At 50.1% G+C, this 20779-nt stretch overlaps 6 protein-coding genes across 6 annotated transcripts; 2 read left to right on the top strand and 4 right to left on the bottom strand.

Annotated features, from left to right (window-relative positions):
* Positions 1 to 1462: 1462 nt before the first annotated feature.
* A1O5_09196 (uncharacterized protein) lies at positions 1463 to 2777 on the bottom strand (the record flags this gene model as incomplete). The annotated part of the gene is made up of 3 exons (XM_007749776.1): positions 1463 to 1735; positions 1875 to 1923; positions 2110 to 2777. The coding sequence occupies 3 exons, from the start codon at positions 2775 to 2777 to the stop codon at positions 1463 to 1465; spliced, it is 990 nt and encodes a 329-aa protein (XP_007747966.1).
* Positions 2778 to 4401: 1624 nt separating this feature from the next.
* A1O5_09195 (phosphatidate cytidylyltransferase) lies at positions 4402 to 5604 on the bottom strand (the record flags this gene model as incomplete). Its single annotated transcript, XM_007749775.1, has 1 exon — positions 4402 to 5604. One exon carries the CDS (start codon positions 5602 to 5604, stop codon positions 4402 to 4404), a length of 1203 nt encoding a protein of 400 aa, XP_007747965.1.
* A 2120-nt stretch (positions 5605 to 7724) lies between these two features.
* On the top strand, positions 7725 to 8795 carry A1O5_09194 (uncharacterized protein; the record flags this gene model as incomplete). Its single annotated transcript, XM_007749774.1, has 5 exons — positions 7725 to 7756; positions 7807 to 8217; positions 8291 to 8372; positions 8440 to 8551; positions 8614 to 8795. The coding sequence occupies 5 exons, from the start codon at positions 7725 to 7727 to the stop codon at positions 8793 to 8795; spliced, it is 819 nt and encodes a 272-aa protein (XP_007747964.1).
* Positions 8796 to 9838: 1043 nt separating this feature from the next.
* On the bottom strand, positions 9839 to 10711 carry A1O5_09193 (uncharacterized protein; the record flags this gene model as incomplete). The annotated part of the gene is made up of 4 exons (XM_007749773.1): positions 9839 to 10008; positions 10071 to 10263; positions 10375 to 10469; positions 10570 to 10711. The coding sequence occupies 4 exons, from the start codon at positions 10709 to 10711 to the stop codon at positions 9839 to 9841; spliced, it is 600 nt and encodes a 199-aa protein (XP_007747963.1).
* An 878-nt stretch (positions 10712 to 11589) lies between these two features.
* On the bottom strand, positions 11590 to 12164 carry A1O5_09192 (uncharacterized protein; the record flags this gene model as incomplete). Its single annotated transcript, XM_007749772.1, has 2 exons — positions 11590 to 11751; positions 11823 to 12164. The coding sequence occupies 2 exons, from the start codon at positions 12162 to 12164 to the stop codon at positions 11590 to 11592; spliced, it is 504 nt and encodes a 167-aa protein (XP_007747962.1).
* A 3941-nt stretch (positions 12165 to 16105) lies between these two features.
* A1O5_09191 (uncharacterized protein) lies at positions 16106 to 20557 on the top strand (the record flags this gene model as incomplete). The annotated part of the gene is made up of 5 exons (XM_007749771.1): positions 16106 to 17228; positions 17284 to 17530; positions 17591 to 17955; positions 18007 to 18294; positions 18357 to 20557. 5 exons carry the CDS (start codon positions 16106 to 16108, stop codon positions 20555 to 20557), a joined length of 4224 nt encoding a protein of 1407 aa, XP_007747961.1.
* Positions 20558 to 20779: the final 222 nt, after the last annotated feature.

The following is a 20779-nucleotide window of genomic DNA, read 5'->3' as shown; positions in this document are numbered from 1 at the left end:
CGCGGGAAATCAGGGCCTGGGCCTGTTCTCCCGCCTCAAAGTCACATTCGCCAAGCAGCGCGCTGCGCCGCTTCGTCGAGATCATGCAGCCCGACGCGCGAGGAGTCCCCTTGATGCAGACGTATGCACCTGGACCCGAACGGAAGGGCAGGCCGGGCGTAGCAGTGCGTGATGGCCTGGGCGGGACATGGACGGCGAGCCAGATGGCGGAGCAGAGGCAGCAGCGAATGCAGGACAGGGGGCAGGGGAATTCGGCCAGCGACGGCAGGCGGTCTAGAAGGGACGTCGGGGGATGGTGACGTTTCTGTTTTTTGGTTTTTTTTTTTTTTTTGGACACGCTGGAAATACGGCGCCGGCACCGTCTTTTGAGACGATCCGAGTTCATCCCTGACTGGCAGGATGCCGTGCGTGAGCGGTATTCTGTAAGTCCTCCTCCTACGCCTCTTGCTCTTGCTCCCGCTCTTCCTGTGAAGACGACCGACTGGCGTGACGAACTCAACGGCTGAGACTGGAAAACAAGTGCGAAGTGCCTAGAATATACTGTTTGCCATGTACCTACATAGACCCATTTCCCAAATGAGAGAGTGAACCTTGGGCGATAGTATTGCCCAAGTGAAGCTCGAGTTCAAGCTCAAAGCGAGATAGAAGGAAAGATGAAATAAAACCCCATTTTACTCCGAACCACGACTGAGGTCCGTTTCCTCGCGGCGTCGCGTGCTGCCAACTCTTGTCTCTCGATTCAGGTGTGTCTCGCCTCTCGCCTCTCACCTCTGGTTGCATTTCCTAAGGCAACGCAAGGCAAAGCAAGTAGGCAGAACCACAGTTCTCCGGGTAGTACTAATATGGTAGGTGGAAAAATAGAGTGGGGGAAAGTTTCTGGGGCTAGGACAGCCTGGAGCCGCTTTCGCACGCCCGGAGATGTCCAGCCAGGCCGGCGGTACTATTCGTTTTAGCCACATACGGGACCGGGAAGTGGCTGAGGGAAGGATGGAGGCGATCGAACGACCTGGTTTTGTGGAGGGAAGGAAACAAGCAGTCAAACAAGCGGCGTCCGTGTGGACATCAAGCGGACAACTCGCTCAGTAGTGACTCCGACATACATCCATGCATCCATAGATAGAGACATAGGTAGGTAAGAAAGCAGATATAGAGGGAGGGAAGTGCATTATTCTTGCTTCATAGATGGATTCCTTCTCCCGTGGGAAAATGTCAAACCCGTGCACAGACCACAAATTTTCCGGTTCCCTCGCTTCAGCTTCAGTCAGTCAGTCGCGAGGAAGCTCTCCCTGGGCGTGCATTGGCAATTCCCCGTTCGACGCCCTGATGACGTCTTCGAATCTGTAAAATAGAATTAGAAAAAAAAAGGAATTGTATCGGACTGGTGATATTAATGATTCGATTAAAAGCTCATCATACTCAGAATAGAAAAAGAAGGGCGAGGAAGAAGGGCGGGAAGATTAACTCACGCAGATTGAAACATGATATACACCATCTCATCATTGTACACGTTGCGCGAGTACTCGGCCTCCTCGTGAGCGACCTTGATGGTCTTGGTGCCCCTGCCTGCGCACGCGGCGTCGGCCAGCAACTGGGCCTGGATGCAGCGATCCATGGCGCCAAAGAGGAACGCGGCGCCGTCGACCGTCTTTGCAACCGTCAGGTGGCCGTGGTTCTGCAGGATCACGCCCTTTGTGTTGCCCAGAGCGGCGGCGATGTGGTGGCCTTCGTCCGCCTTCTGTTGGTTTGCTGTCTGTCAGCACCCTTCCCTCTGGACCAAATAGAGGTGGACAGATGGTGTCTTTAAGAGGGGGTGGGAAATTTTGGCTCGTTCAGGGATTGAATGAGACTTTCAGTTGAGGAGTGGAGTGACATACGAAGGCGATCCCGCCAAAGCCGGAATAGATGCCGTGGTCTTTGTAGAATCTGATATGATAGAGTCGATATTAACATGTGCTTGGCTAGTCGCTCAATCACAAGCCCGAATGAAATGGTCTCCAAAGTCGAGAAAGGCAAAGGAAGCCAAGTTCGCCCGTCCGTTTTCTCTGCCACATACCCTTTCCTCCTTGGCACTCTTTCAACGTTCCCACGCTTGTTGAGGTTGACACTTACCGACATGCATCCTGGTTAATAGGCTCTATGTGACAGCCAAGTGCTGAAAATGCCTTACTTGGCACACTGTGACAGTGAACAGCGGCCACGACATCGGGTCTGGCCTCATGCACCGCGCTGTGAATCACCCACCCGGCCGGATTCACGCTATGCATGTTCCCGCCCTCGACGACCTCGCCCTTGGGGCTCATCAGGACGAGATCCTCGGGCTTCATATACGAGAAGGATTTGCCGTGCGGGTTGATCCAGAAGTGGTCCGTGAGGATGGGGTCGCGGACCGTGACGTGTCCGCCTGCGCCCTCATTGTTGTACCCTTGGTACCCCAGCCAGCGCAACGCAGCGGCATGGTGGAGTTTGCGGAACGCCCGCTCGCTCTCCAGCGACTGGAATTTCGGGTAGCGGATTCGTTTCACGGGCGTCGCGCCCGTCTCTTGGTACGCGCCGTAGGTGAATTCTGGCGAGAAATTCGGTGGGTCTTTGGGGCTGGTGATGTTGTGCGTAGCGATTGCTGCTGGCGTTGTCCGGGAAGTCGAGATCGCACGAATTGATTGGTATGTATTTGACTGCAGAAGTGACGATGCGGTTGGGTTTACGAGGACCTTGAAGACATGCCGGATTTTGGGGTGTCTCCTGACCATTCTCAATGCGATCGACGCGCCTGAAGCCATTTTGGCTACAACTGTGAAACGGCTACTTCAAGGAGGCACGTCAAGGGAAGAGGAGACCTTTCTGTTCCTTATCGAGACGATTTGCCTTGATGGAATCGTAAGGCATAATTCTATGTTGGAGATACCAAACTCCGAAGAGGAGTGTCAATGCTGTCGCATTAGTCTCCGCAGGCTTCGGGGTCGTTGATGTTGCGGGGAAGAGGCGGGAATGGTGGTCAATCCCGAGAAAGCATTCTCCAAGATCGCCGGCCAAAGTCTACTGGAAAGAGATTATCCGAGGTCACAGTGTCTCGCATTGATTGATTGATCACCGCGAACGTACCAAGACAGTAGTAGCGGCGAAGCCATTGGATAATGCTGTTCTTTTTATGATGCATTGCCGGCGAGCCGACTTGGCTGGAGCACGGGGGTTCAGCCTCGTCAGTGGAGACCTTTGCCAAGCACGCCAACGACCCGAGGACGAGCAAGACGAGGTATGGAGTACTCCTAGGGGCCTTGAATTGCCAAAGCTGCCCGGGAAGGAATTGATCTAAATGATGTACGGAATGGAGCTGGGTCGCGAGTGCCCTGTACATGGATCGCAGTCCCTGTCCCTGTTGATGAAGGTATGTAGAGGTAATGATGAACAATCGACGCAGGGAGCAGGGAGCAGGGAGCAGCGATAGAACACCTCTCCACTTGATATATAGAATAGCCATACTGGGTGGCCTTTTGAGACAGGTACACTTACTGAGTGTCCGCTATCTAGTCTCACCGAGTTATCAGGTTTCGCTGCAATACTCAGTGGATACAAGAAAAATCCACTGAATAGAGAGTAGTCTTGGAGTGTACTGCACAAAAGGCAAAGCTATTAAGTGGTTTTTTTTTTTTTTTTTTTTTTTTTTGCAAGATTCCACAGCTTGAGATTCGCGGATGATTACTCACCAAGAGTTCGCAGATTGAGCACAACGTATTGGTGAATCATGCAATCGTCTCGGTCGGTCAGGGGGTGTTTGTCTTTTGTTGAGGTGTTGTCCTCAAACTGCTGGTGTTCGAGCGAACATATTCCTTTCTTTCAAATTTGGCTGCTTTTTGCGGGAAGTCGCTTGACTAGCACTAGCTGGAGTCTGTAGATCCTTCACGAGACTCGTGGGCGTGGTTGTGTTGTTGTGAAACAGCAGCCATACTCCGAGGGTAGATTATGAGGGTAGTTGTGACAATATCCCGCAGTCTTCCCAAATACTAGCCCGGTCCTTAGCAAACCGTCCGGACTCGCCCCGTAGCTCGACCTGAGTCCAGAAACACATACCTTGTCGCAAGCACCCAACCTGATCTGTGATGGACCTCTGATGGCGCGTCGTAGGGCAGATGAAAATCATGGTCGAGAACCTCTGGGAAGTCTTGACTTGAGGACATGAAGAAAGCGCCGATGACACGATCTTACCACTCAAACAAATCGAATGGACGAATGGACGACTTGAGTAGTGGTTTGGATCCGTCTAGCAAATTGAGAGCGAAAGAATCTGTGTGGGGTCGTCATTATATTCAATTATTTTTCTTCGCGTAAAAGCCGACCAGAACCGCCCTGAGAAGAGTAATTCTCCTATCCATGCGCCTCTGTCCCGCCGCGGCTTCAAGATTGGATTTATCCAAATGCTCTCAAAAATAACCAAAGACCTGCGCTACTGAGGAGTGGGATCGTCAGATTGTCATCCCAGCCCCACAGATCTATCAACTCGGAGATACTGGCGACAAGCCCTGTGCAAATACTCATAACCGCGAGTGCAGCCTCACCGACAATGACGCCCTGATCTGGGCCCCAGCCAAGAAGCTCCTTTACCTGAGTTGGGAGAGTCAGGCGGTTTTGGAACATGTAAGGTTCAATCGGGTCGTCGTCGAAAGGGCCGGTTCTCGGAGCCAGATAGCCCCAGAAGAAGAGAGCCACAAGGATTCCAATAACAAACGCGGCAAGGGAGCCTGCCAGGGACTTGCCCTTCCGGAGGCGAATAGTATAGCGTCCATACAACCGACCAAAGGTGCTGGCGGCAGTATCACACCAGGACAATAGAAGGATCGACATGACGCCAATATCTTTCGGAAAGAATCGCAAAGCGACGTATGCACCGACCAGATACCAAATGACACCGTTGTATCCGTCCACCTCGGTCTCACGCATCAAAGCGCCCAGGACAGAGATGTAGAATCTATTAAATCGTTCTGAGTGGTGGCGGAGGACGTCGGTCGGGGCGATTATGGCGAGTGCGCCGAGCAGCCACGGTGTTATAGCCCAGGTCTGTACACCTGTCATGTATAAACGAAGCGTGAAGAATCCAATTGAGACGTGGAGGAGCTTTCGGGGAATTTCATGCTTGTGGATCAAAGTTCGGTAATGGCGGTGGAGCGGGATCAAGCCGAGCGGTGAAGGTGAGCGGGAGAACTCTCGCCAGGATTTCTTGACTCGGTCGTAGGGTGAAAGGTGGCCGTTGGATTGTGGGTATGGGATGGTGCCATTTGTGAGAGGCTCTGATTTAGTGACGGGCTTTATCGAAGTGAGCCCGCTCATGCGTCTCCTCTTGCTGGCGTTTGCCGAGCCATTCATGCGCGTGGTGGTGGTCAAGACAGGACTCCTGGAGCGCGCTCTGGCACGTTTCTCCAAGCTCGAGTCTGAGCCAGAGCCATCCTTCTCTTCATTTATGGGATCTGGTTGAGGGGACCGTTGGCGCTGGGCTTTGGCGGCCGAGCGTGTGACGGGCGCGAAATAGGAGTCCTGGCGCTCGGAGGACTCGGAAGGGGTGGGGGAGGGCGAGATAACTCGTGGAGTGGGAGGGATAGGGTATGGATAGGACATCTGGAGGATTTCAGGCTGGCCGACGAGGATCGAGGGTGGTAGAGAGGTTGCAGGTAAGCAGCAGGCCGTGAGATGGAAATTTCTTACAGCCTGCGCACCGCACCAGCAGGCGATTGGAGCGAGGATGGGAGCGAGGATGGGAGCGCAGGGGGAAGTAGAACTGGAACAGTCAAATGGGCGGCATAGTGAAGAAGGGCAGGAGTCCTTGCATAGTAACACAGTCTCTTGAGCCTGGTCGCAATCCTGGAATTCGCAGGATGACGCGGAGGGCGTTGCGAATGGATGAGATCTTGTGCCCTTGGATAAAGGAAAACCGGATGTGGAAGGGGGACATGGGACATGTGCAGGCAGGCACAAAGCAAGCCACCCACCACTATCGCAGCCCACCAGCCTCACTAGCCACACCTCCACCACCACCTTCCACCGAGATTGCTTTCGCTTATCAAGGACTCGGGACAATCGTCATGCCGATTTGACTTTTGTGATGCCATCACTAAATACCCATTTGGGGTCTAGTACGGTTCACGTCATCCTAATGCAGCCGTTAATACTCGGTACCTGGTAATAAATTTTGAAAGACTTATCCATCAACGGCGGTGTATCTTCTCCTCCATCCTAGCGTCAGCTACCGCCCGAGCGCCCAATATCAACAAGTCCATGGCCTAAGAGGACAGAGTATTCGGTACATCAGCTCGCTTAACAGGGCGAAACAGTGCTGATGCTCTACATTTCAGCTTTGTGCATCAACAGGAGACGATGAGGCACTGCGCACTGCCGAGTGGTGGCTGAGCAGGTGTCTGGCTGAACACAAGCCATGCGAAGCTGCTGAGAATGGTGTTCACCCAACGAGCTTTCCTGCTCGGCTCCTGTTTGTGGGTACGTCACATTGGATACTGGCCTCTCTTCCATCTCAGAGCTCATCTTGCTTGTTGACGCTGAAGACAACCTTCAGCATCTGGTTTTCTGCTACTGTTAAGATTCCACGGCTGCTCTAGAACAATCTGTCGACCTGCTCCATGGGGTGGTTCGAGCTAGACACGCTTCCTAATACGATGCCAGAAGCCATTGCTGTGACAAGAAGACTGCATTATTCATACATATCTGGATCGACTCACTGTGCCTCGTGCAGGACTCATGCGACGGTTGGGCGGCCGAATCGCAGGAGATGGGCTCAATCTGTTGCTTAGCAAAACCCACCATCGCTGCTCTAGGAGCGTCCGACAGCTTCCATGGCCTGGTTATGATCAGAAATCCTTTGTGCTACCAGGACCTCAACTTTCGGCGTCGCGAAGACGACCCCATAGTCCCGTTGGCCCATGATGTTGGGCCTGGTGCAGCCGCTCTCTCCCTTGCAGAATAGGGACTGGGGTGTTCAAGCACAACTTCCTGCACCCAGAACGTTTACGGTTTGGTTCTTTTTTGGGGGTTGCAGGGGGGTGTCTCGTGGCATTGCGTCGAATATGAAGCCGACGAAGGTTATCCGCTCAGAACCATCAACCAAGCCAACGTCTCCGCACACTGGAAGAACCTCAAAGCACTGGTGAGTCTAGCGCTCGTTTCTTCGACGTCTAACGTCTGGGGGGTTGAGAACGTGATTACCTAGGTATGCATTAGCCGTTGCCGAGGATTTCTGTGGGTGATAGACCACAGTTGACTCTTCAAAATACGAAAAGAGCGAATCTCGCATATTAAGAGGCAGTCAGTCATCCTCCAAATCAATTGGTAATCCTCAATAGGCTGGACTCGGCATTTGGACTCCGGTCATCGTGTCTTCCTGTGGACGACGCTCCTCACTCCCGAGATGCCCTCTGGTAAAGAGACCATGGGTGTGCACTCAGCCGTTCGAGCCGAGAAATCACCTGCCCGCATGAGTTTGTGAGGCCTCTGTGCTTTTAGCCCCTAATGACATTTCCCCGCATATTCGGCTAACCTCTGGTGGACCACCCACCTCCCCGCCTGGTACCAAGAGTAGAGTGTTAGAAAAGGCGGACGTTTGCGCGATGCATTAAGAACTGTCTTCGCGTTCCGTTTCCCTTCGTGCTCTTCATTCTTTACAGAGGAATCCGATCAACATCAGGACCACTTCAGTTTCGAACTAACTGCTTCGTCATCAGATTGATATGGCTCAAGCGCAGTATCGTGGATTACCAGGGTATGTGATACATTGTCCAACGGTTGAAAATTATTAACCGAGTCCAAAAGCGTGGCCCTCGTCACGGGCGCAGCAGCCGGTATTGGCCATGCTTGCGCCAAGGTCTTTATCGAAGAGGGAGTGACCCGCCTCATCTTGAGCGACATCAATTATGAAGCTCTCGTGGAGTCAGTCAAGGAGCTGAAGTCGCTCAATCCTGCGGTGGAGACTTGCCTGGTTAAGTGTGACACATCATCTGAAGAACAGGTTGAGAACATGGTCGCCGAAGGTGTCAAGAAATTTGGGGCTATCCACTATTGCGTCAATAATGCCGGCGTTACCAGCAGAGTCCGAACCAAGACTCATTTGCTTGAGACTGAAGAATGGGACAGGGTCCAGGAGGTTAACTTACGGGGCGTCTGGCTGTGCCAACGAGCCGAGTTGAGGCAGATGATGAAGCAGGAAGCTGACTTGCCCATGAGGTGTGTATAGTATTTCCCTGGCTGAACTTCGAGAGCGGCCAGGGCAACGAAATATAGGGCTGATATTGCTTAGGACCGGTGCTCCCCCACAACGCGGTGCAATCGTCAACATATCATCTTTGTTTGGTCTCATCAGCCATCCCACGGTTGGCGCTGTACGTGCTCGACCATCAGCCTGCCCACTACGAGGCTGCAGTCCTGGCTAACTGCTTTGACTTTCAGTATTCCGCAGCGAAAACAGGTGTTTTGGGAATAACCAGAACTGATGCCGTCGCATATGCAGAGGACGGTATACGCGTCAACTCGGTCTTACCCGGCTTTATCAAGACCGCCCGTAAGTTACTCTACATCCCCCCTACCTCTAGTTTTTTGGGGGCTGACCGGTACCTTCCCTAGTTACGCAAGAATCAATCAAGCGTGGGGCAAACTACAACGCCCTCATCAACACAATCCCAATGAACCGGTGGGGCCTTCCCACAGAGGTGGCTCAAGCTGTGGTGTTCTTGTGTAGCGATAGGGCGAGCTTGATCACAGGAGAACAGCTTTCTGTTTCAGGGGCGAAAGAATATGCTTGTTAAAGAGAACCAAGCCGTCCAGCTCAAGTGGATGATAGAGCGAGAGGCCTCTAGTGACGATGTCTTGTCATGAGTCGTGGAAAGTGCGAGCCCAGGTTGATTTTCCACTTAAGGTCTGGGCTTAACCGACCGGACAGCGTATACTACTTGAGCTCCATAAAAAAATGCTGTATGAGAAGCTGTTGGACGGAGCAGAGCACAGTCAATGGGACGAGCGTACTTTTCTCGTCCCTAGCCTGCACCTGAAATCGGTAAAGCAGTCGTTAACATAACACCCGGAGCTTGACTGGGTGAGTTCTTGAGTGGGATGTTTGACAAGATTCGACACGCAGCGAGTGGATGGGGGTGGGCAGAAGCAAGAGGACCAATAGCCACCTCAAAGTGAACCAAATAAATGCATTTGGAGTTTACAAAAATGTTCTTTTAACCACTGTGCTCCGTCTCCAAATAGAATGATGCTGATAATCCTGATACGGCCCCTGCAAGCAATGACTCTTTGTTCCTTTTTTTTTTTTGCAGCAGGCGATGGCATCTATTGTGAAACCTGGAACGGGAAGCACAATTCGCTACAGTTTTCGTAACCCTCGCACACTTTGTAAACTGTCCGGTGCGGCGACATGGTTGCTAGAAGTCTTGGATGCTCCTCGCACACGTTTGCACAATTATGCACCTATCTGACAGTCCTTGCTGTGAGAATTATCTGAAACTAATTACTAGCTGTTTTTTTTTTTTTTTTTTTTTTTAAAAAAAAAAGGGGGGGGGGGTTCAAGTCAATCGCTCGGAAACTATATTCGACGTCTCTGTCATATCTCTGCCATCAACTACTGACTTCGTGGTGGTGATGGCGGCGGTACTCATTGCAGAATCTTTTGTCAAATGAAGGCCGCAATTCATTCATTCTGCAATTAGGTATTTGCAGAATGCCTCAGGAAATGTTTCAAAATCATCGCTGTGACTGCCTCAACAGCGTCCGTGCAAAGTTCAGGAATATCATAGCGCTTTGTCTACTGGCATGCATATCTCTCCGTTACTGGCCATTGACCGTTCTAGGCTCCAGTCAGCACACGGAACGCTCCTTTAGCCAGCTTGGGACAGGGGATTGGGTTACCCTGTGCAGTAAGGGACAACACTTCCTGGAGCATCTTCTCTCTCGTCCGTGTTGTAAGTCCTTCGACATCTGCGGCTGTATAATCCCTGGTATCAATCGGTTCCATGACTGTATCAAATTAGCAAAGAGTCTCCGAAGCTCCGGTCTGTGGATAAGAGCCAAACCCTGACCTTTCACCAGAATCTTCCCGGGACGGAGAGTCTTGCTTCGCTTCTCTGCAATATCCGCGTAGTTGTTGACTACAATCGGAACAATAGGCACTTGAGCTTGTACGGCAAGGTGGAATGCGCCCTTTTTGAAAGGTAAAAGGTTCGGCTTGAGGAAGAAGGAGCGCTCGCCTTCCGGGAAGATGAACACGCCATGCTGTCCACGCTGATCTTAGCATGAAAAGTCTTCAAAAGGGGTGAATAGCTGCCGATAAAGTCACCGATATAATAGATTTGAGGAATTTCACGGACAGGGAGTCGAACTTACTCTACGTCGCCTGAGCTCGATGGCCACTTTCTTGAATGCATCGATAGTCAACTTGCTGTTCTTGAAATCGACGAACAGAGTCTCTGTTGCAGACACTACACAGACCCGAGATCACTCAGAATAGTCAGTCTCTTTGAAACAGTGCTCTCAGCCTTGAACTTCTGTGATCAAGTAACAGGGGTAGTGGTGCCTCACAAAACCATCCGATAATCGGCACCGCCTTCAGATCACTCTTGGCTACCAAAGTGCAGTACTTGGGGATGATCCCGGAATAGATGAAGATATCGAGCTCGCTAACACCTCGAGAAACACAAAAAGCAGTCAGATTTGTCGCCATTAAGAGATGAACACGAAAATGACGGGGAAGACGACAAAAGCGAACCTCTGGTGATTGGCCACGAAAACTGCTTCCCTCAGTTGTAGCCTCTCTGCTCCCTCCACCACCTGCACTCGGATTCCGGTCGCCCAACGCACCAAGCGATAGAACAAACGTCCAGCAATGCTCATGCTGAGAAGACTTTTCCCCCATGGTCGAAGGACGACTGCCAAGATCAAACCGTAACTGACGCTTACCATGAGGAAGAACTGTGTCAGGAGCATCTTTCTATAGTAAGAAACCCTTTGAAGGAAAGCCTCCATGGCGAATGGAGTACATAGAGCAATAAGGACCTGAATAAAAAAAATGAGAGTAGGTAAGCTAAGTTTCTAATGTCTTCCTCCTCTTGCAAAAATCTGTGGGCCACTTTTCTGAAACAATAAAAGAAACGGTGCCAAAAAGAGAGAAGCTGCTTCGAGCCGAAGATTGAGGTGTGTTAACGGCATTAATAGGTAGAGGTAGCCGTGGATGTGTAACTTGTTCAGCTGACCTGAAGCCTGGGAAGTGGTCTGACAGGCCGCACAATGCCCATCATGTGATCCTTTAGGGCATTCGACGCAGCAGATACCACGCATGTTTAGCGAATCAAATACATAATATCAAGGTGGCATGTATCTAGGATCTTCACACAGCCCTGTCTCGAGGTGTTGATCGCAGAAATGAAATCTTGAGCGAGAGACACAGCGAGCACCATTCCGCGCCCATGTCATTGGTACGATGCTACGAGAAAACCACCTTTCTGCTCATTATACCTCGCTTAGAGCACCGGCATGTCAAAAGGATCAGTCACAAAGGGACGCCAGGTGGTAGAGCCTGCTCGGGGGTTGTGACAGCAGAGGCTACGTGATCTCCCAATATTTCCACGTATCGTAATGAGAAGAAGCATTCTGAAGCGCGTGCTTGACGTCGTTCGTAGGCTTAAACATCAGGCGAAGGATGCGAGGGACACGCTGCAACCAAGGGCTCCCATGGCTTAGAGTCGCCCAATTTTGAATATAAATCTAGATGGTGAACAAGACTCCTGTGTGAGTAATGGAAGCCACAGAGTCTCGCAGAATTTATGAGGACGTACGGAGAAAAGATCCACAAGGTTGTTGCACTGCAACTCTCGGCGCATGTATGCCTCTGCGAAACCCACGTCCAGGTTCAAACATAACGCGAACCAGATCTTCTGGTCTAATAAGACTACCAATGCCTCTGGGACACGATAGTCTTCGCCTTTGCTGCTCACGCTGAACTCGTCCCATTCCCCGGGAGAGCGGTCTTTAAGCACGAGCTTCAGACGCCCGTCCTCGTGCGACTCAGCGTCTGCAAGATCAAACAGCGCGCGTACTGTAACAAGGCAAAGTGGCTGCGCTGGGTCAGTAGGGGAACGATTTGGTTGGTCACATATCAGACCAAAAAGAGCTAGCATTTTAGCTGTGACTGTGAGGGCAGGATACAATAAGGACTAGCTGGGCACGTAACAACGAGGACGGCGGAAAACAACAGGACACAGACAGACAGACAGACAGACAGATATTCGAAGGGCAATCGTTGCTCACGCGCCGAATAGTCTTCAGAGCTGGCTGTGTGCCATTCTTTACAGTTTGATGAGAGTATTCTATTGTCTTTTGATACTGTCTACCTATTCCTGCACATTCTCTGTGTTCTTTTCCACTTCTCAGCGCTGTCGCTGTGCTAGGAGCTCGTTGCCCTAGCCGCCGCCCCTCGTTGGGTGGTGTTTGTGGTGGTGTTGATTTGCCAGCATTAACCAGAAAGGCGTTCACGATTAGCGACTTGCCTGATAGGCCCCTGTGCGTTGGTTGCACAAGCATGCCAAACCCTAAAGAGCTCTGTTACAATGGTAGCAGGTGTCGTGGATCTTTCCATATATGGTAGTGGGTGGGTCTGAGTAGATGCATTTTCACTGGGGCAGAGCTGTACTGACCGTACTTTACACTACAACTTTGGAACGTTCTACATCTTGTACTGAAAATGGTATACTCTAGGTAGGTAAGATTATGTACCTAATATTCGTTTACTCCTTCACAGTGTAAGTATGGGAGCTGTTCAAGTTGAGCAGTTTTCTATTCCCTATTGTCTGTTAATGGTCATCGGTCTTTCAAACCCCGTGAGCTTACAGTGTCTTCCTGTTCCGAAGGCTATTTAAACCTACCTCTCTGGCACTGCGTCATCTGAAGCCATTTCGCTATCTTGTGTGTGCCTAACCAGATACACCGAAGTACTACATTTATATCTACCAGTCTCAAGAGTTTTACTCTAGAGCATGACTGTTGATTCAAGATGAGTCTCACTACTCACGCAGGGCCTTCCACTCAGCCTTCCATTTAACCTCACGCTCAACCTCACGCTCAACCTTCCACTCAATGTCTCGCTCAGCAACAGGCTCAAAAAGCTGCTCCAATCGCAATGAATGTGCGACATATTCCATTCGAGGAAAATCAGGTTGCTTGGAAGCCTCCACCAGGAGCCGCACTCGTTTTCAGAACCAACACATTACGGCTGCAACCAACACACTACCCAACAGAGTAGATACCTAATTTGCCAGAATTCAGGACGAACATATGCAGCCAGAATGGACTGCCATCTTAAATGAGTCTGCAGCTGTGACCGTCAGTAAGGTTTTGAGTACTGGCTCTTTTGATGAAGAAGAACAACCTCAAGTTCCTCCTGGAATCATCCCAACACTTATTTACGTTCTTTAAGACGATTATCCATCGGCTTCAGGCTAGGTAGTAATAGGAGAACAGGCCAGGTAAGTAGATCCTAAGATGGCTGCAATATCCCGGAACTCATCTAACTCTCTTCAATTTTGACTTACAGATCATGAACGAGGCAAGCTTCACCGTGAGTTTCCGGATTTATTGGATGATCAACCTTAGATTATCTAGCACGAAATTCCCCACCACGGCGTCGGCATTCATATTTGGTGGGATGCACCAAGAACCGCTGACCAAGAGCTTCATCTATGCGAAAAGCCTCAGCCCAGCAATGCTTATCATTTATTCCCTCCTCAAAGTTGTACACAGCCTAGAGGACTCTTGTGGTACTGGGATCTCTGCAGATGGTTGATCGCATTTTCCTATACTCAGAAATGTCTGTCTATCCTGTCCAGTGATTCCATTCCTGTTTATATAGATGTTTGGTTTGTGTCTAGAGGGCCATACCTCAGTGTTTCCTGGACGCTTCGTCCAGGATGACACTGTCCTTATCAAATAGTCATGATATCACTTGTTTTGTACTTATTGCCCTGGGCGTTTGTGACCTGATAATCGATATTTGTTACCCAAATCCAATCCTGTACCCGCATATCAGGAGTATCCTGTAGGCCACCCTCTACCAGAATTTCCACCCCGGGCGGAGTTTCATGATGAAGAAGGTGAACAGGAAGAGGGCGAAGAGATACAAGGCGGACAACGAGAAGGCGCAGAGGGAGAAGGTGGGGAGGAAGAAGATTACTGACAACCGTAAATGTGTCATGACGAGGCGATTGAAGATCAAGAGTACATTGGAAGTCGCGGAAATCTGGCCCGTGGTGCGGGTCAGGCTCTAATGAGCGTCAAAATGCAGATTTCTAGTGCCCGAGAGTCTTCAGCCTTCAGCAAAGGGAAACCATGAAGGGTGGGAAGTGTTGACCACAATATGGGACGAGCCAGTCGCAGCCTGTATCTAGATTCTTGTAATACTGGGTCGCATTTCTCAGTCATGCAGCGGTAACATTTTTGGATGTGATTCCGACTCACTCAGCTCATCAATAGTTGTCAGATATAAACAGCCATCTAGTATTGTCGGCAAAGACACTATATCGCAAGCCATTTTTCTTTTTGGCTGGGGATTGAACGAAGCCGCATGCAAAAGCACCAGACGACCCACACCCTGTCCAGGACACACGAGAAGGCAACCTTGGGGGTGACCCACTATGAAAAGGTGCGAGGCTGAAAAGGTCAGGTTGTTCAGTTCATTGCTCACGGAGGATGTCGCCAGAGTCAAAGCCAGAATCATCACGAACACATTAGATCAGCAAGAGAACCCTGATTTGGAGCTCCTGGACAACGATCGATAGAAAACCCTCCAGAAACTCTCCTCCAGGCCAGAATTTTGACTGTTTTGCTATTTCAAGATAGACAGGTGAAGATATTCTCGCAATGAAGCCCTAGCAGTTCCGAACCAGCTTTTGATGGACAAGCTAGCTCAAAGCTTACTATGAGTCTATGAACTTGGACAAACACCTGGCTTCAGGATTGCCTGATGCATTTGCTGCATCTTGTCGCTGTGACCGTGCATATCTTGCTCAAATTCGAACATAGTGCTCATCAACACGGAGAAAGACTTTTCCCAGGAGCTTGTCCATCTATTCCACTGGCTGCATGCACCCATATTGGTGGGCACTGGGACTAGGTCAGGAGTGGCTCGTGGTATTACAGATGTTGATACATATTCACCTTGCAAACCAATCTTGCCGACTGCGGTTTTGGTAACCTTAACTCACAAAGTTAGCATGGTAGTCAATCGGCCAGGGCGATTTACTTTGAGAAAGACGTCCAGGCTGATGGTATCAGCCTCAACAGTCTGAATGGCTGCTGTCCTCGCCCAGTGAGCAGAAACCATATTGAAAGATACCCTTGACCTTCGATCCCAGGAGAAAGTCTTCAAAGTCAACATGAGCACCAATTTAGAAAAGCACTAGAGGCTCTCTAGCTACTACATTAGGATCGACATATTGTTTGAAGGCAGGTCTATCAACTCAGCCACAGTGTTGCGTGTGTTGGATCCGATGAGAAATTCGGTATTGACAGCAATATCGGAAACTTAAGGGACATGTGTGTGGCCTTTGTCCATTCTCGTTGTCCTAATACTGTTCTCTTCAATATCAATCTTCTGGTAGGGCAAGTACACACCTTCATCGTGGTGAAGAAAGTCCTTGGACGAACCTTCTTATCCAAATGACCAAGCTGACTGGTCCGTGCGCGACATTTGCGGTGATTCCATGTCGACGCTGGTGGGTGACCCAGATCAATTTGTTGGTACCTAGGTCACTGAGGAATTTCCGACTGTTCTTCACCTGCATCGTACAACGCAGTTGTGAACGATTCAGCCGCGTTGCTGCCTGATTTTGCAGAGGCCACCCCATCTCCCAAGATAGGAAGCTCTAATCGCCGAATACGATGTTGGCTCTGGGGCTAAATTGTGACACGTCAACTGTCAGTCACCATTGACAGAATCCCGAGCGCCGACAACACATTCCCCGCTAGTCGCTATTTTCTTTTCTTCTTTCCATTCTCGATCGAGTTTCTTTTTTACCTCTGGACTTGAGGCGATAACTCGCCGAAGCGGCGATCGTGCCTCACAAACATGACATCCCGGATTGACCCGACCCAGTACACCGTCGGGTGGCTCGCTCCCATGTCTTTGGAGCTCACCCCTGCGATCGCGATCCTGGAAGACCATAAAGAAGTGTCGATACCGGATGATAAAGCCATCTATCATGTGGGGAAAATAGGACCCCATTTTGTTGTGATGGCTGTTTCCTCAATGATTGGAACCGCTGCCGCCAGTTCGGTCGTTGAGAATATGTGCCGCTCATTTCCAAGCATCAAACATATTCTCGTGGTTGGCATAGCAGGTGGGATCCCCCACTATGGTTTAGATTTGCAGGAACAAATTGTCTTGGGCGACGTGGTCGTTGGCGTGCCACTGAATAATGATGGAGGGGTGAAGCATTATGAATTCGGCGCCTGGGTGGAGAAGGGCAAACTGAGTGTTAGTGGACATCTGCTCCATCCATCTTCAACTCTTTTGACTGCAGTCAACAATCTCCGAAGCCGTCATATGCTAAAGGAAGGCACCCGAATCCCCGAATTTCTCCACGATTTACGAGCAAACATTGGGGACCATGAATTATTGGATTTCCATGACCCCGGGGAGGAGCACGATCTTCTCTTTGATGATGATTACTCTCATACATACCGGGCTGTCTCCTGTGAAGTACTGTGCGATATAGAGCGGTCAAGGCAACGGAAGGATCGAGGCAGCAAAGCGGCACGAAAAGAAGATACACCACTTATCCATTATGGCACAATCGGCTCGGCTAATACGCTGGTGATCTCAAGTGAAAAACGCAACAGCCTATACCAAGATTACGGGATGATTTGCTTTGAAATGGAATCAGCCGGTGTATTGAGCCACTACCAAGGTCTCGTGATCCGAGGAATCAGCGACTATGCAGATTCCCACAAGAACAAGAACTGGCAGAAATACGCTGCTGCCACGGCGGCTGCGTGCGCCAAAGAGATCTTGCTCCTCGTTCCTGCAATCCATGCCAATCAAAGGAGCAGTGGTTCCCGAAACGTCAATGCTGGCTCCGGACTTCAAAATAACACCATTGGCTCTGGCGACCAGTACAACGCCGACACCCGGTACTTTCAGCATACCCGCCACCACTTGGACAGGGAAATTCTGTCTGTCATACCAGCAGGTAAAATATATTCGTTCCTGAACGGTAATAACTTCTGACAATTCCCTTGGACTAGGTGATAAATATCGAATTCCGGTTGAACTCCCGTATCACAGGAACCGGTATTTCAAAGGAAGAGAGGAACCACTTCAACAAGTTTCGAGGCTGTTTTGGGCCAAAGGGCCTACGGGACACCGTCTGGATCGTCAACAAATAGCGCTCTCGGGTTCTTCAGGGACTGGAAAATCACAAATTGCACTGGAATATGCGTACAGATACACCGAGGAGTATTCAGCAATTTTTTGGATCAACACCAAAAATGAGTCTGAGATGGACGTCAGCACTCGCAAAGCAGTGGAGTCAATCATTCGGTATCGCTCTAGAAACCCTTCGACCAAAACTTATCGGCGTATTGCTCGGTCACTCGGCCTCGAGGTGCTTAATATTACATGCAAAGACAGCCTGCTGAAGGCTGTGGATGAATCATCGTGTGCTCAGTGTCTCAGGAATTGGTTGGGTCAAGAGTGTAATAACAGATGGTTGCTTGTGTTGGACAATTATGATGACCCAGCAAGTTGCGATCTCGAGAAGCTTTTGCCAACTCAAGATTTTGGTCATGTGCTTATTACAAGCTGCAGTCCAAATTCCTACCCCGGCTGCAATAGAATCGAAGTCCCGACAGGCATCAAACAGCACGACGCGGTGGATCTGTTAGTCCGAATACTGGGGAAGGACATTGGGCCAAATGGTACGTCTCGCTGAATTTGTGCTGCCATCGATGCATGTCTAACATACCTAGAAAATGAGGATGCAGTGAATTTAGTTGAGGCAGTTGGCCGACATCCATTCGCCGTCACTCTTATTGGAGCATTCTTGTGCAAGGCTCCAATGCCACTTAATATATATGCACAAGACCTGGAGAATCTCGACGAATCACTGAAGCCACTCCAAACTGTCTGGCAGATGTCAATCCAGAAACTCACTGCTTATGCAAAACATTTATTTTGGCTAATTTCGTTAATGGGCAATGAAGATATCCCAAAGGAATTTCTGTTGGGAGGAAAGGGCATTATAGCCTGGATGACCTGTATGCTTCTATTCAATCAAACAACAGGCGCTCGTGTGACTAACGTACCAAATTATCAACAGCCGACCGAGCCATATATAAGGCTCTTGGAGAACTTACTTCCCTCTCTCTTGTCGGTCAGAAGCAGGATGACAGTTTGTACGTGCACCAGCTTCTTCATGAATGGGCTCGTAATCACACAGAGAATGCAAAACTCGAAAATTCTAGGTTGGTGATAGATATCATCAGGTCTACGTTCGCTTTTGGTGACAGGAGGAGTGCTGACAAGTGTGCCTACGAGCGTCGGATCTTGCCGCATATCAACAGATGTTTGGAACTTTTCAATTCGCAGCTATCTTCCGGTAATAGTCACTTGGATTATTGGAATCAGAAGGCCGCCTATGATCTCGCCAGAGTGTACACAGATCTTGGTTACGTGCAGAAGTCCAGTCTCCTCTACGAACGGAGTCTCATGGGTATAGGTGACCCTGACCATCCCCTAGTTTTGGAGATGATGGATTCTTTCGGAGTGAATCTGAGATTGCAAGGTAAATACGACGAGGCGCTGAGCTGGTGCCGGCGAGCGCAGGATGGTATTGAGTCCCAACATGGTAAGGAAAGCTTTGAGGCACTTACCGTGGCATACAATGTCGCTTTTATATACAAAGAACAGGGCAAGTACACTGAGGCTATTGCGCAATATAAGGAGGTTTTGAGGCAGCAAGAGCCCTCCTCAGCTCTCGAGACACAGCATCAACTCGCCTGTGTCCTTAGAGACTCAGGAGAGTATCCAGAAGCTCTAGTACAACTGGAGCAGGTGTACAAGGACAGAAAGAAGAGTCTAGGGGAAGATCACCCGAACACACTTGACACACTTCACGCCATTGCTACGGTTCTCGAAAAGCAAGGCAAATATAAGGAGGCTCTGGAACACCATGCCTTAGTTTTGAAAGAGCAGAAGAAGTCTCTAGGCGTAGGTCATTATTCAACACTTGACACCATGGACAGCATTGCTAGCATACAGGAAAGACTGGGACAATATGATAATGCTTTGGCATCATACCGGGAAGTGCTGAAAGGTCTCGAAGATATTTTTGGAGAAGGACAAGATCATCCTTGGATTGCCAGCGAATACTCGGGCATAGCAGACATTTTACTGCGCCAGGCCAAATACGATGAGGCTGAAACAACATACAAGACGGCGCATTCCTCCTTCAAGAGACTGGATATGGGAGTACGTGGGGAGTTTCCAACCGCCACCAATATAGCGAGAGTGCTGCGCGACAAAGGGCAGTATCAGGACGCAGTGAAATGGTGTGAGATTGCGCGGAAAGGGCTCCAAAAGCTAGGCGAAAATGACGAACATATGCTGGCTGCGAGGGTCTGCACCGCCCATATAGCTGAGCTTCGAGGAATGTATGGTGAAGCACTTGGAATGAGCCAGCAGTTGGTTGAGGCTTACGGGAAGAAGTACGGCGAGAATCATGCCGAAACTCTCAAAACGAGATGCAGACTTGGCAGTGTTCTCAATTGTCAAGGGCAATATCAGGAAGCTTTGGAGCAGTTTGAGCAAGCAGTATCAGGGCTCACGGCGGCAATTGGGGCAGATCATCATCAAACGCTGGTGGCTGTTCAGGGACGAGCCGATGTCCTCCAGCAACTCGGCGACTATGATCAAGTTTTGGAATTGTGTGAGCACATCCAGAAAACTCTGGGGGTCATCCTTGGCGAGAAGCATCCGCAAACATTAATGGCCGTTTACCGGTATGGCAGTGCCTGTGTTAGCAAAGGAGAAAATGCAACAGGGCTGGGGGCTATCCAGAGGGCGATGGACGGGTGGAAAACCGTCTTTGGGGAAACCCACCCTTATATATGTATGTGCTTGGAGGACATCGGCAACGCGTACAAGGGTCTCGGGGAATCTGATCGGGCAATCAACTCTTACAAGAAAGCGATAGATGGATACCATCTGAAGCTTAGCGACGACCATCCCTGGACATACAGAGCGCAGGCGAGGTTAGCTGGTGTGTTGGGTGCAAGTGGTCCGGGCCACCATGAGGAAGCGAAGCGTCTTTACTCCACTGCGATCCTTGGACTGGAGACAACACTCGGAAGTGCGCACCCTTGGACCCTTGCAGCAACGGATGACAAGAAGGAAGTGTTCCCCCAAAGCAAAGTCTCAAACTGGATACAGATATTCCAGGTGTTTCTTGCCTTAGGGCTCTTTGGCCTGTGGGTTCTTCGGCCTGTGGATCTATGGAGCTTTTTGGAGTTGATGTTGTGATTTGATGCAGAGACTTCGAGTGGGTGGGTGGATGAGTGGGAGGCCATGATTTGAGGAGTCTTGAGGAGTCTGTTGAAGGCTTTTTCGTCAAGGGACTTTACATACGTTGAATCGAAGACATTGCAGCCCAGGCCCATCATTGTGACACTTTTCCTGCTAGATATTACACCTATTGTCGAAAGTGAGGTATAGAATTGTCAAAGCGGAGGAACCACATGGTAA

Source organism: Cladophialophora psammophila (assembly GCF_000585535.1).
Source record: "Cladophialophora psammophila CBS 110553 chromosome Unknown aczJe-supercont1.15, whole genome shotgun sequence".
Classification (NCBI taxonomy): Eukaryota; Fungi; Ascomycota; class Eurotiomycetes; order Chaetothyriales; family Herpotrichiellaceae; genus Cladophialophora; species Cladophialophora psammophila.
Note: the sequence above shows the minus strand (reverse complement) of the source record. Positions and strands in the feature narration are given on the sequence as shown.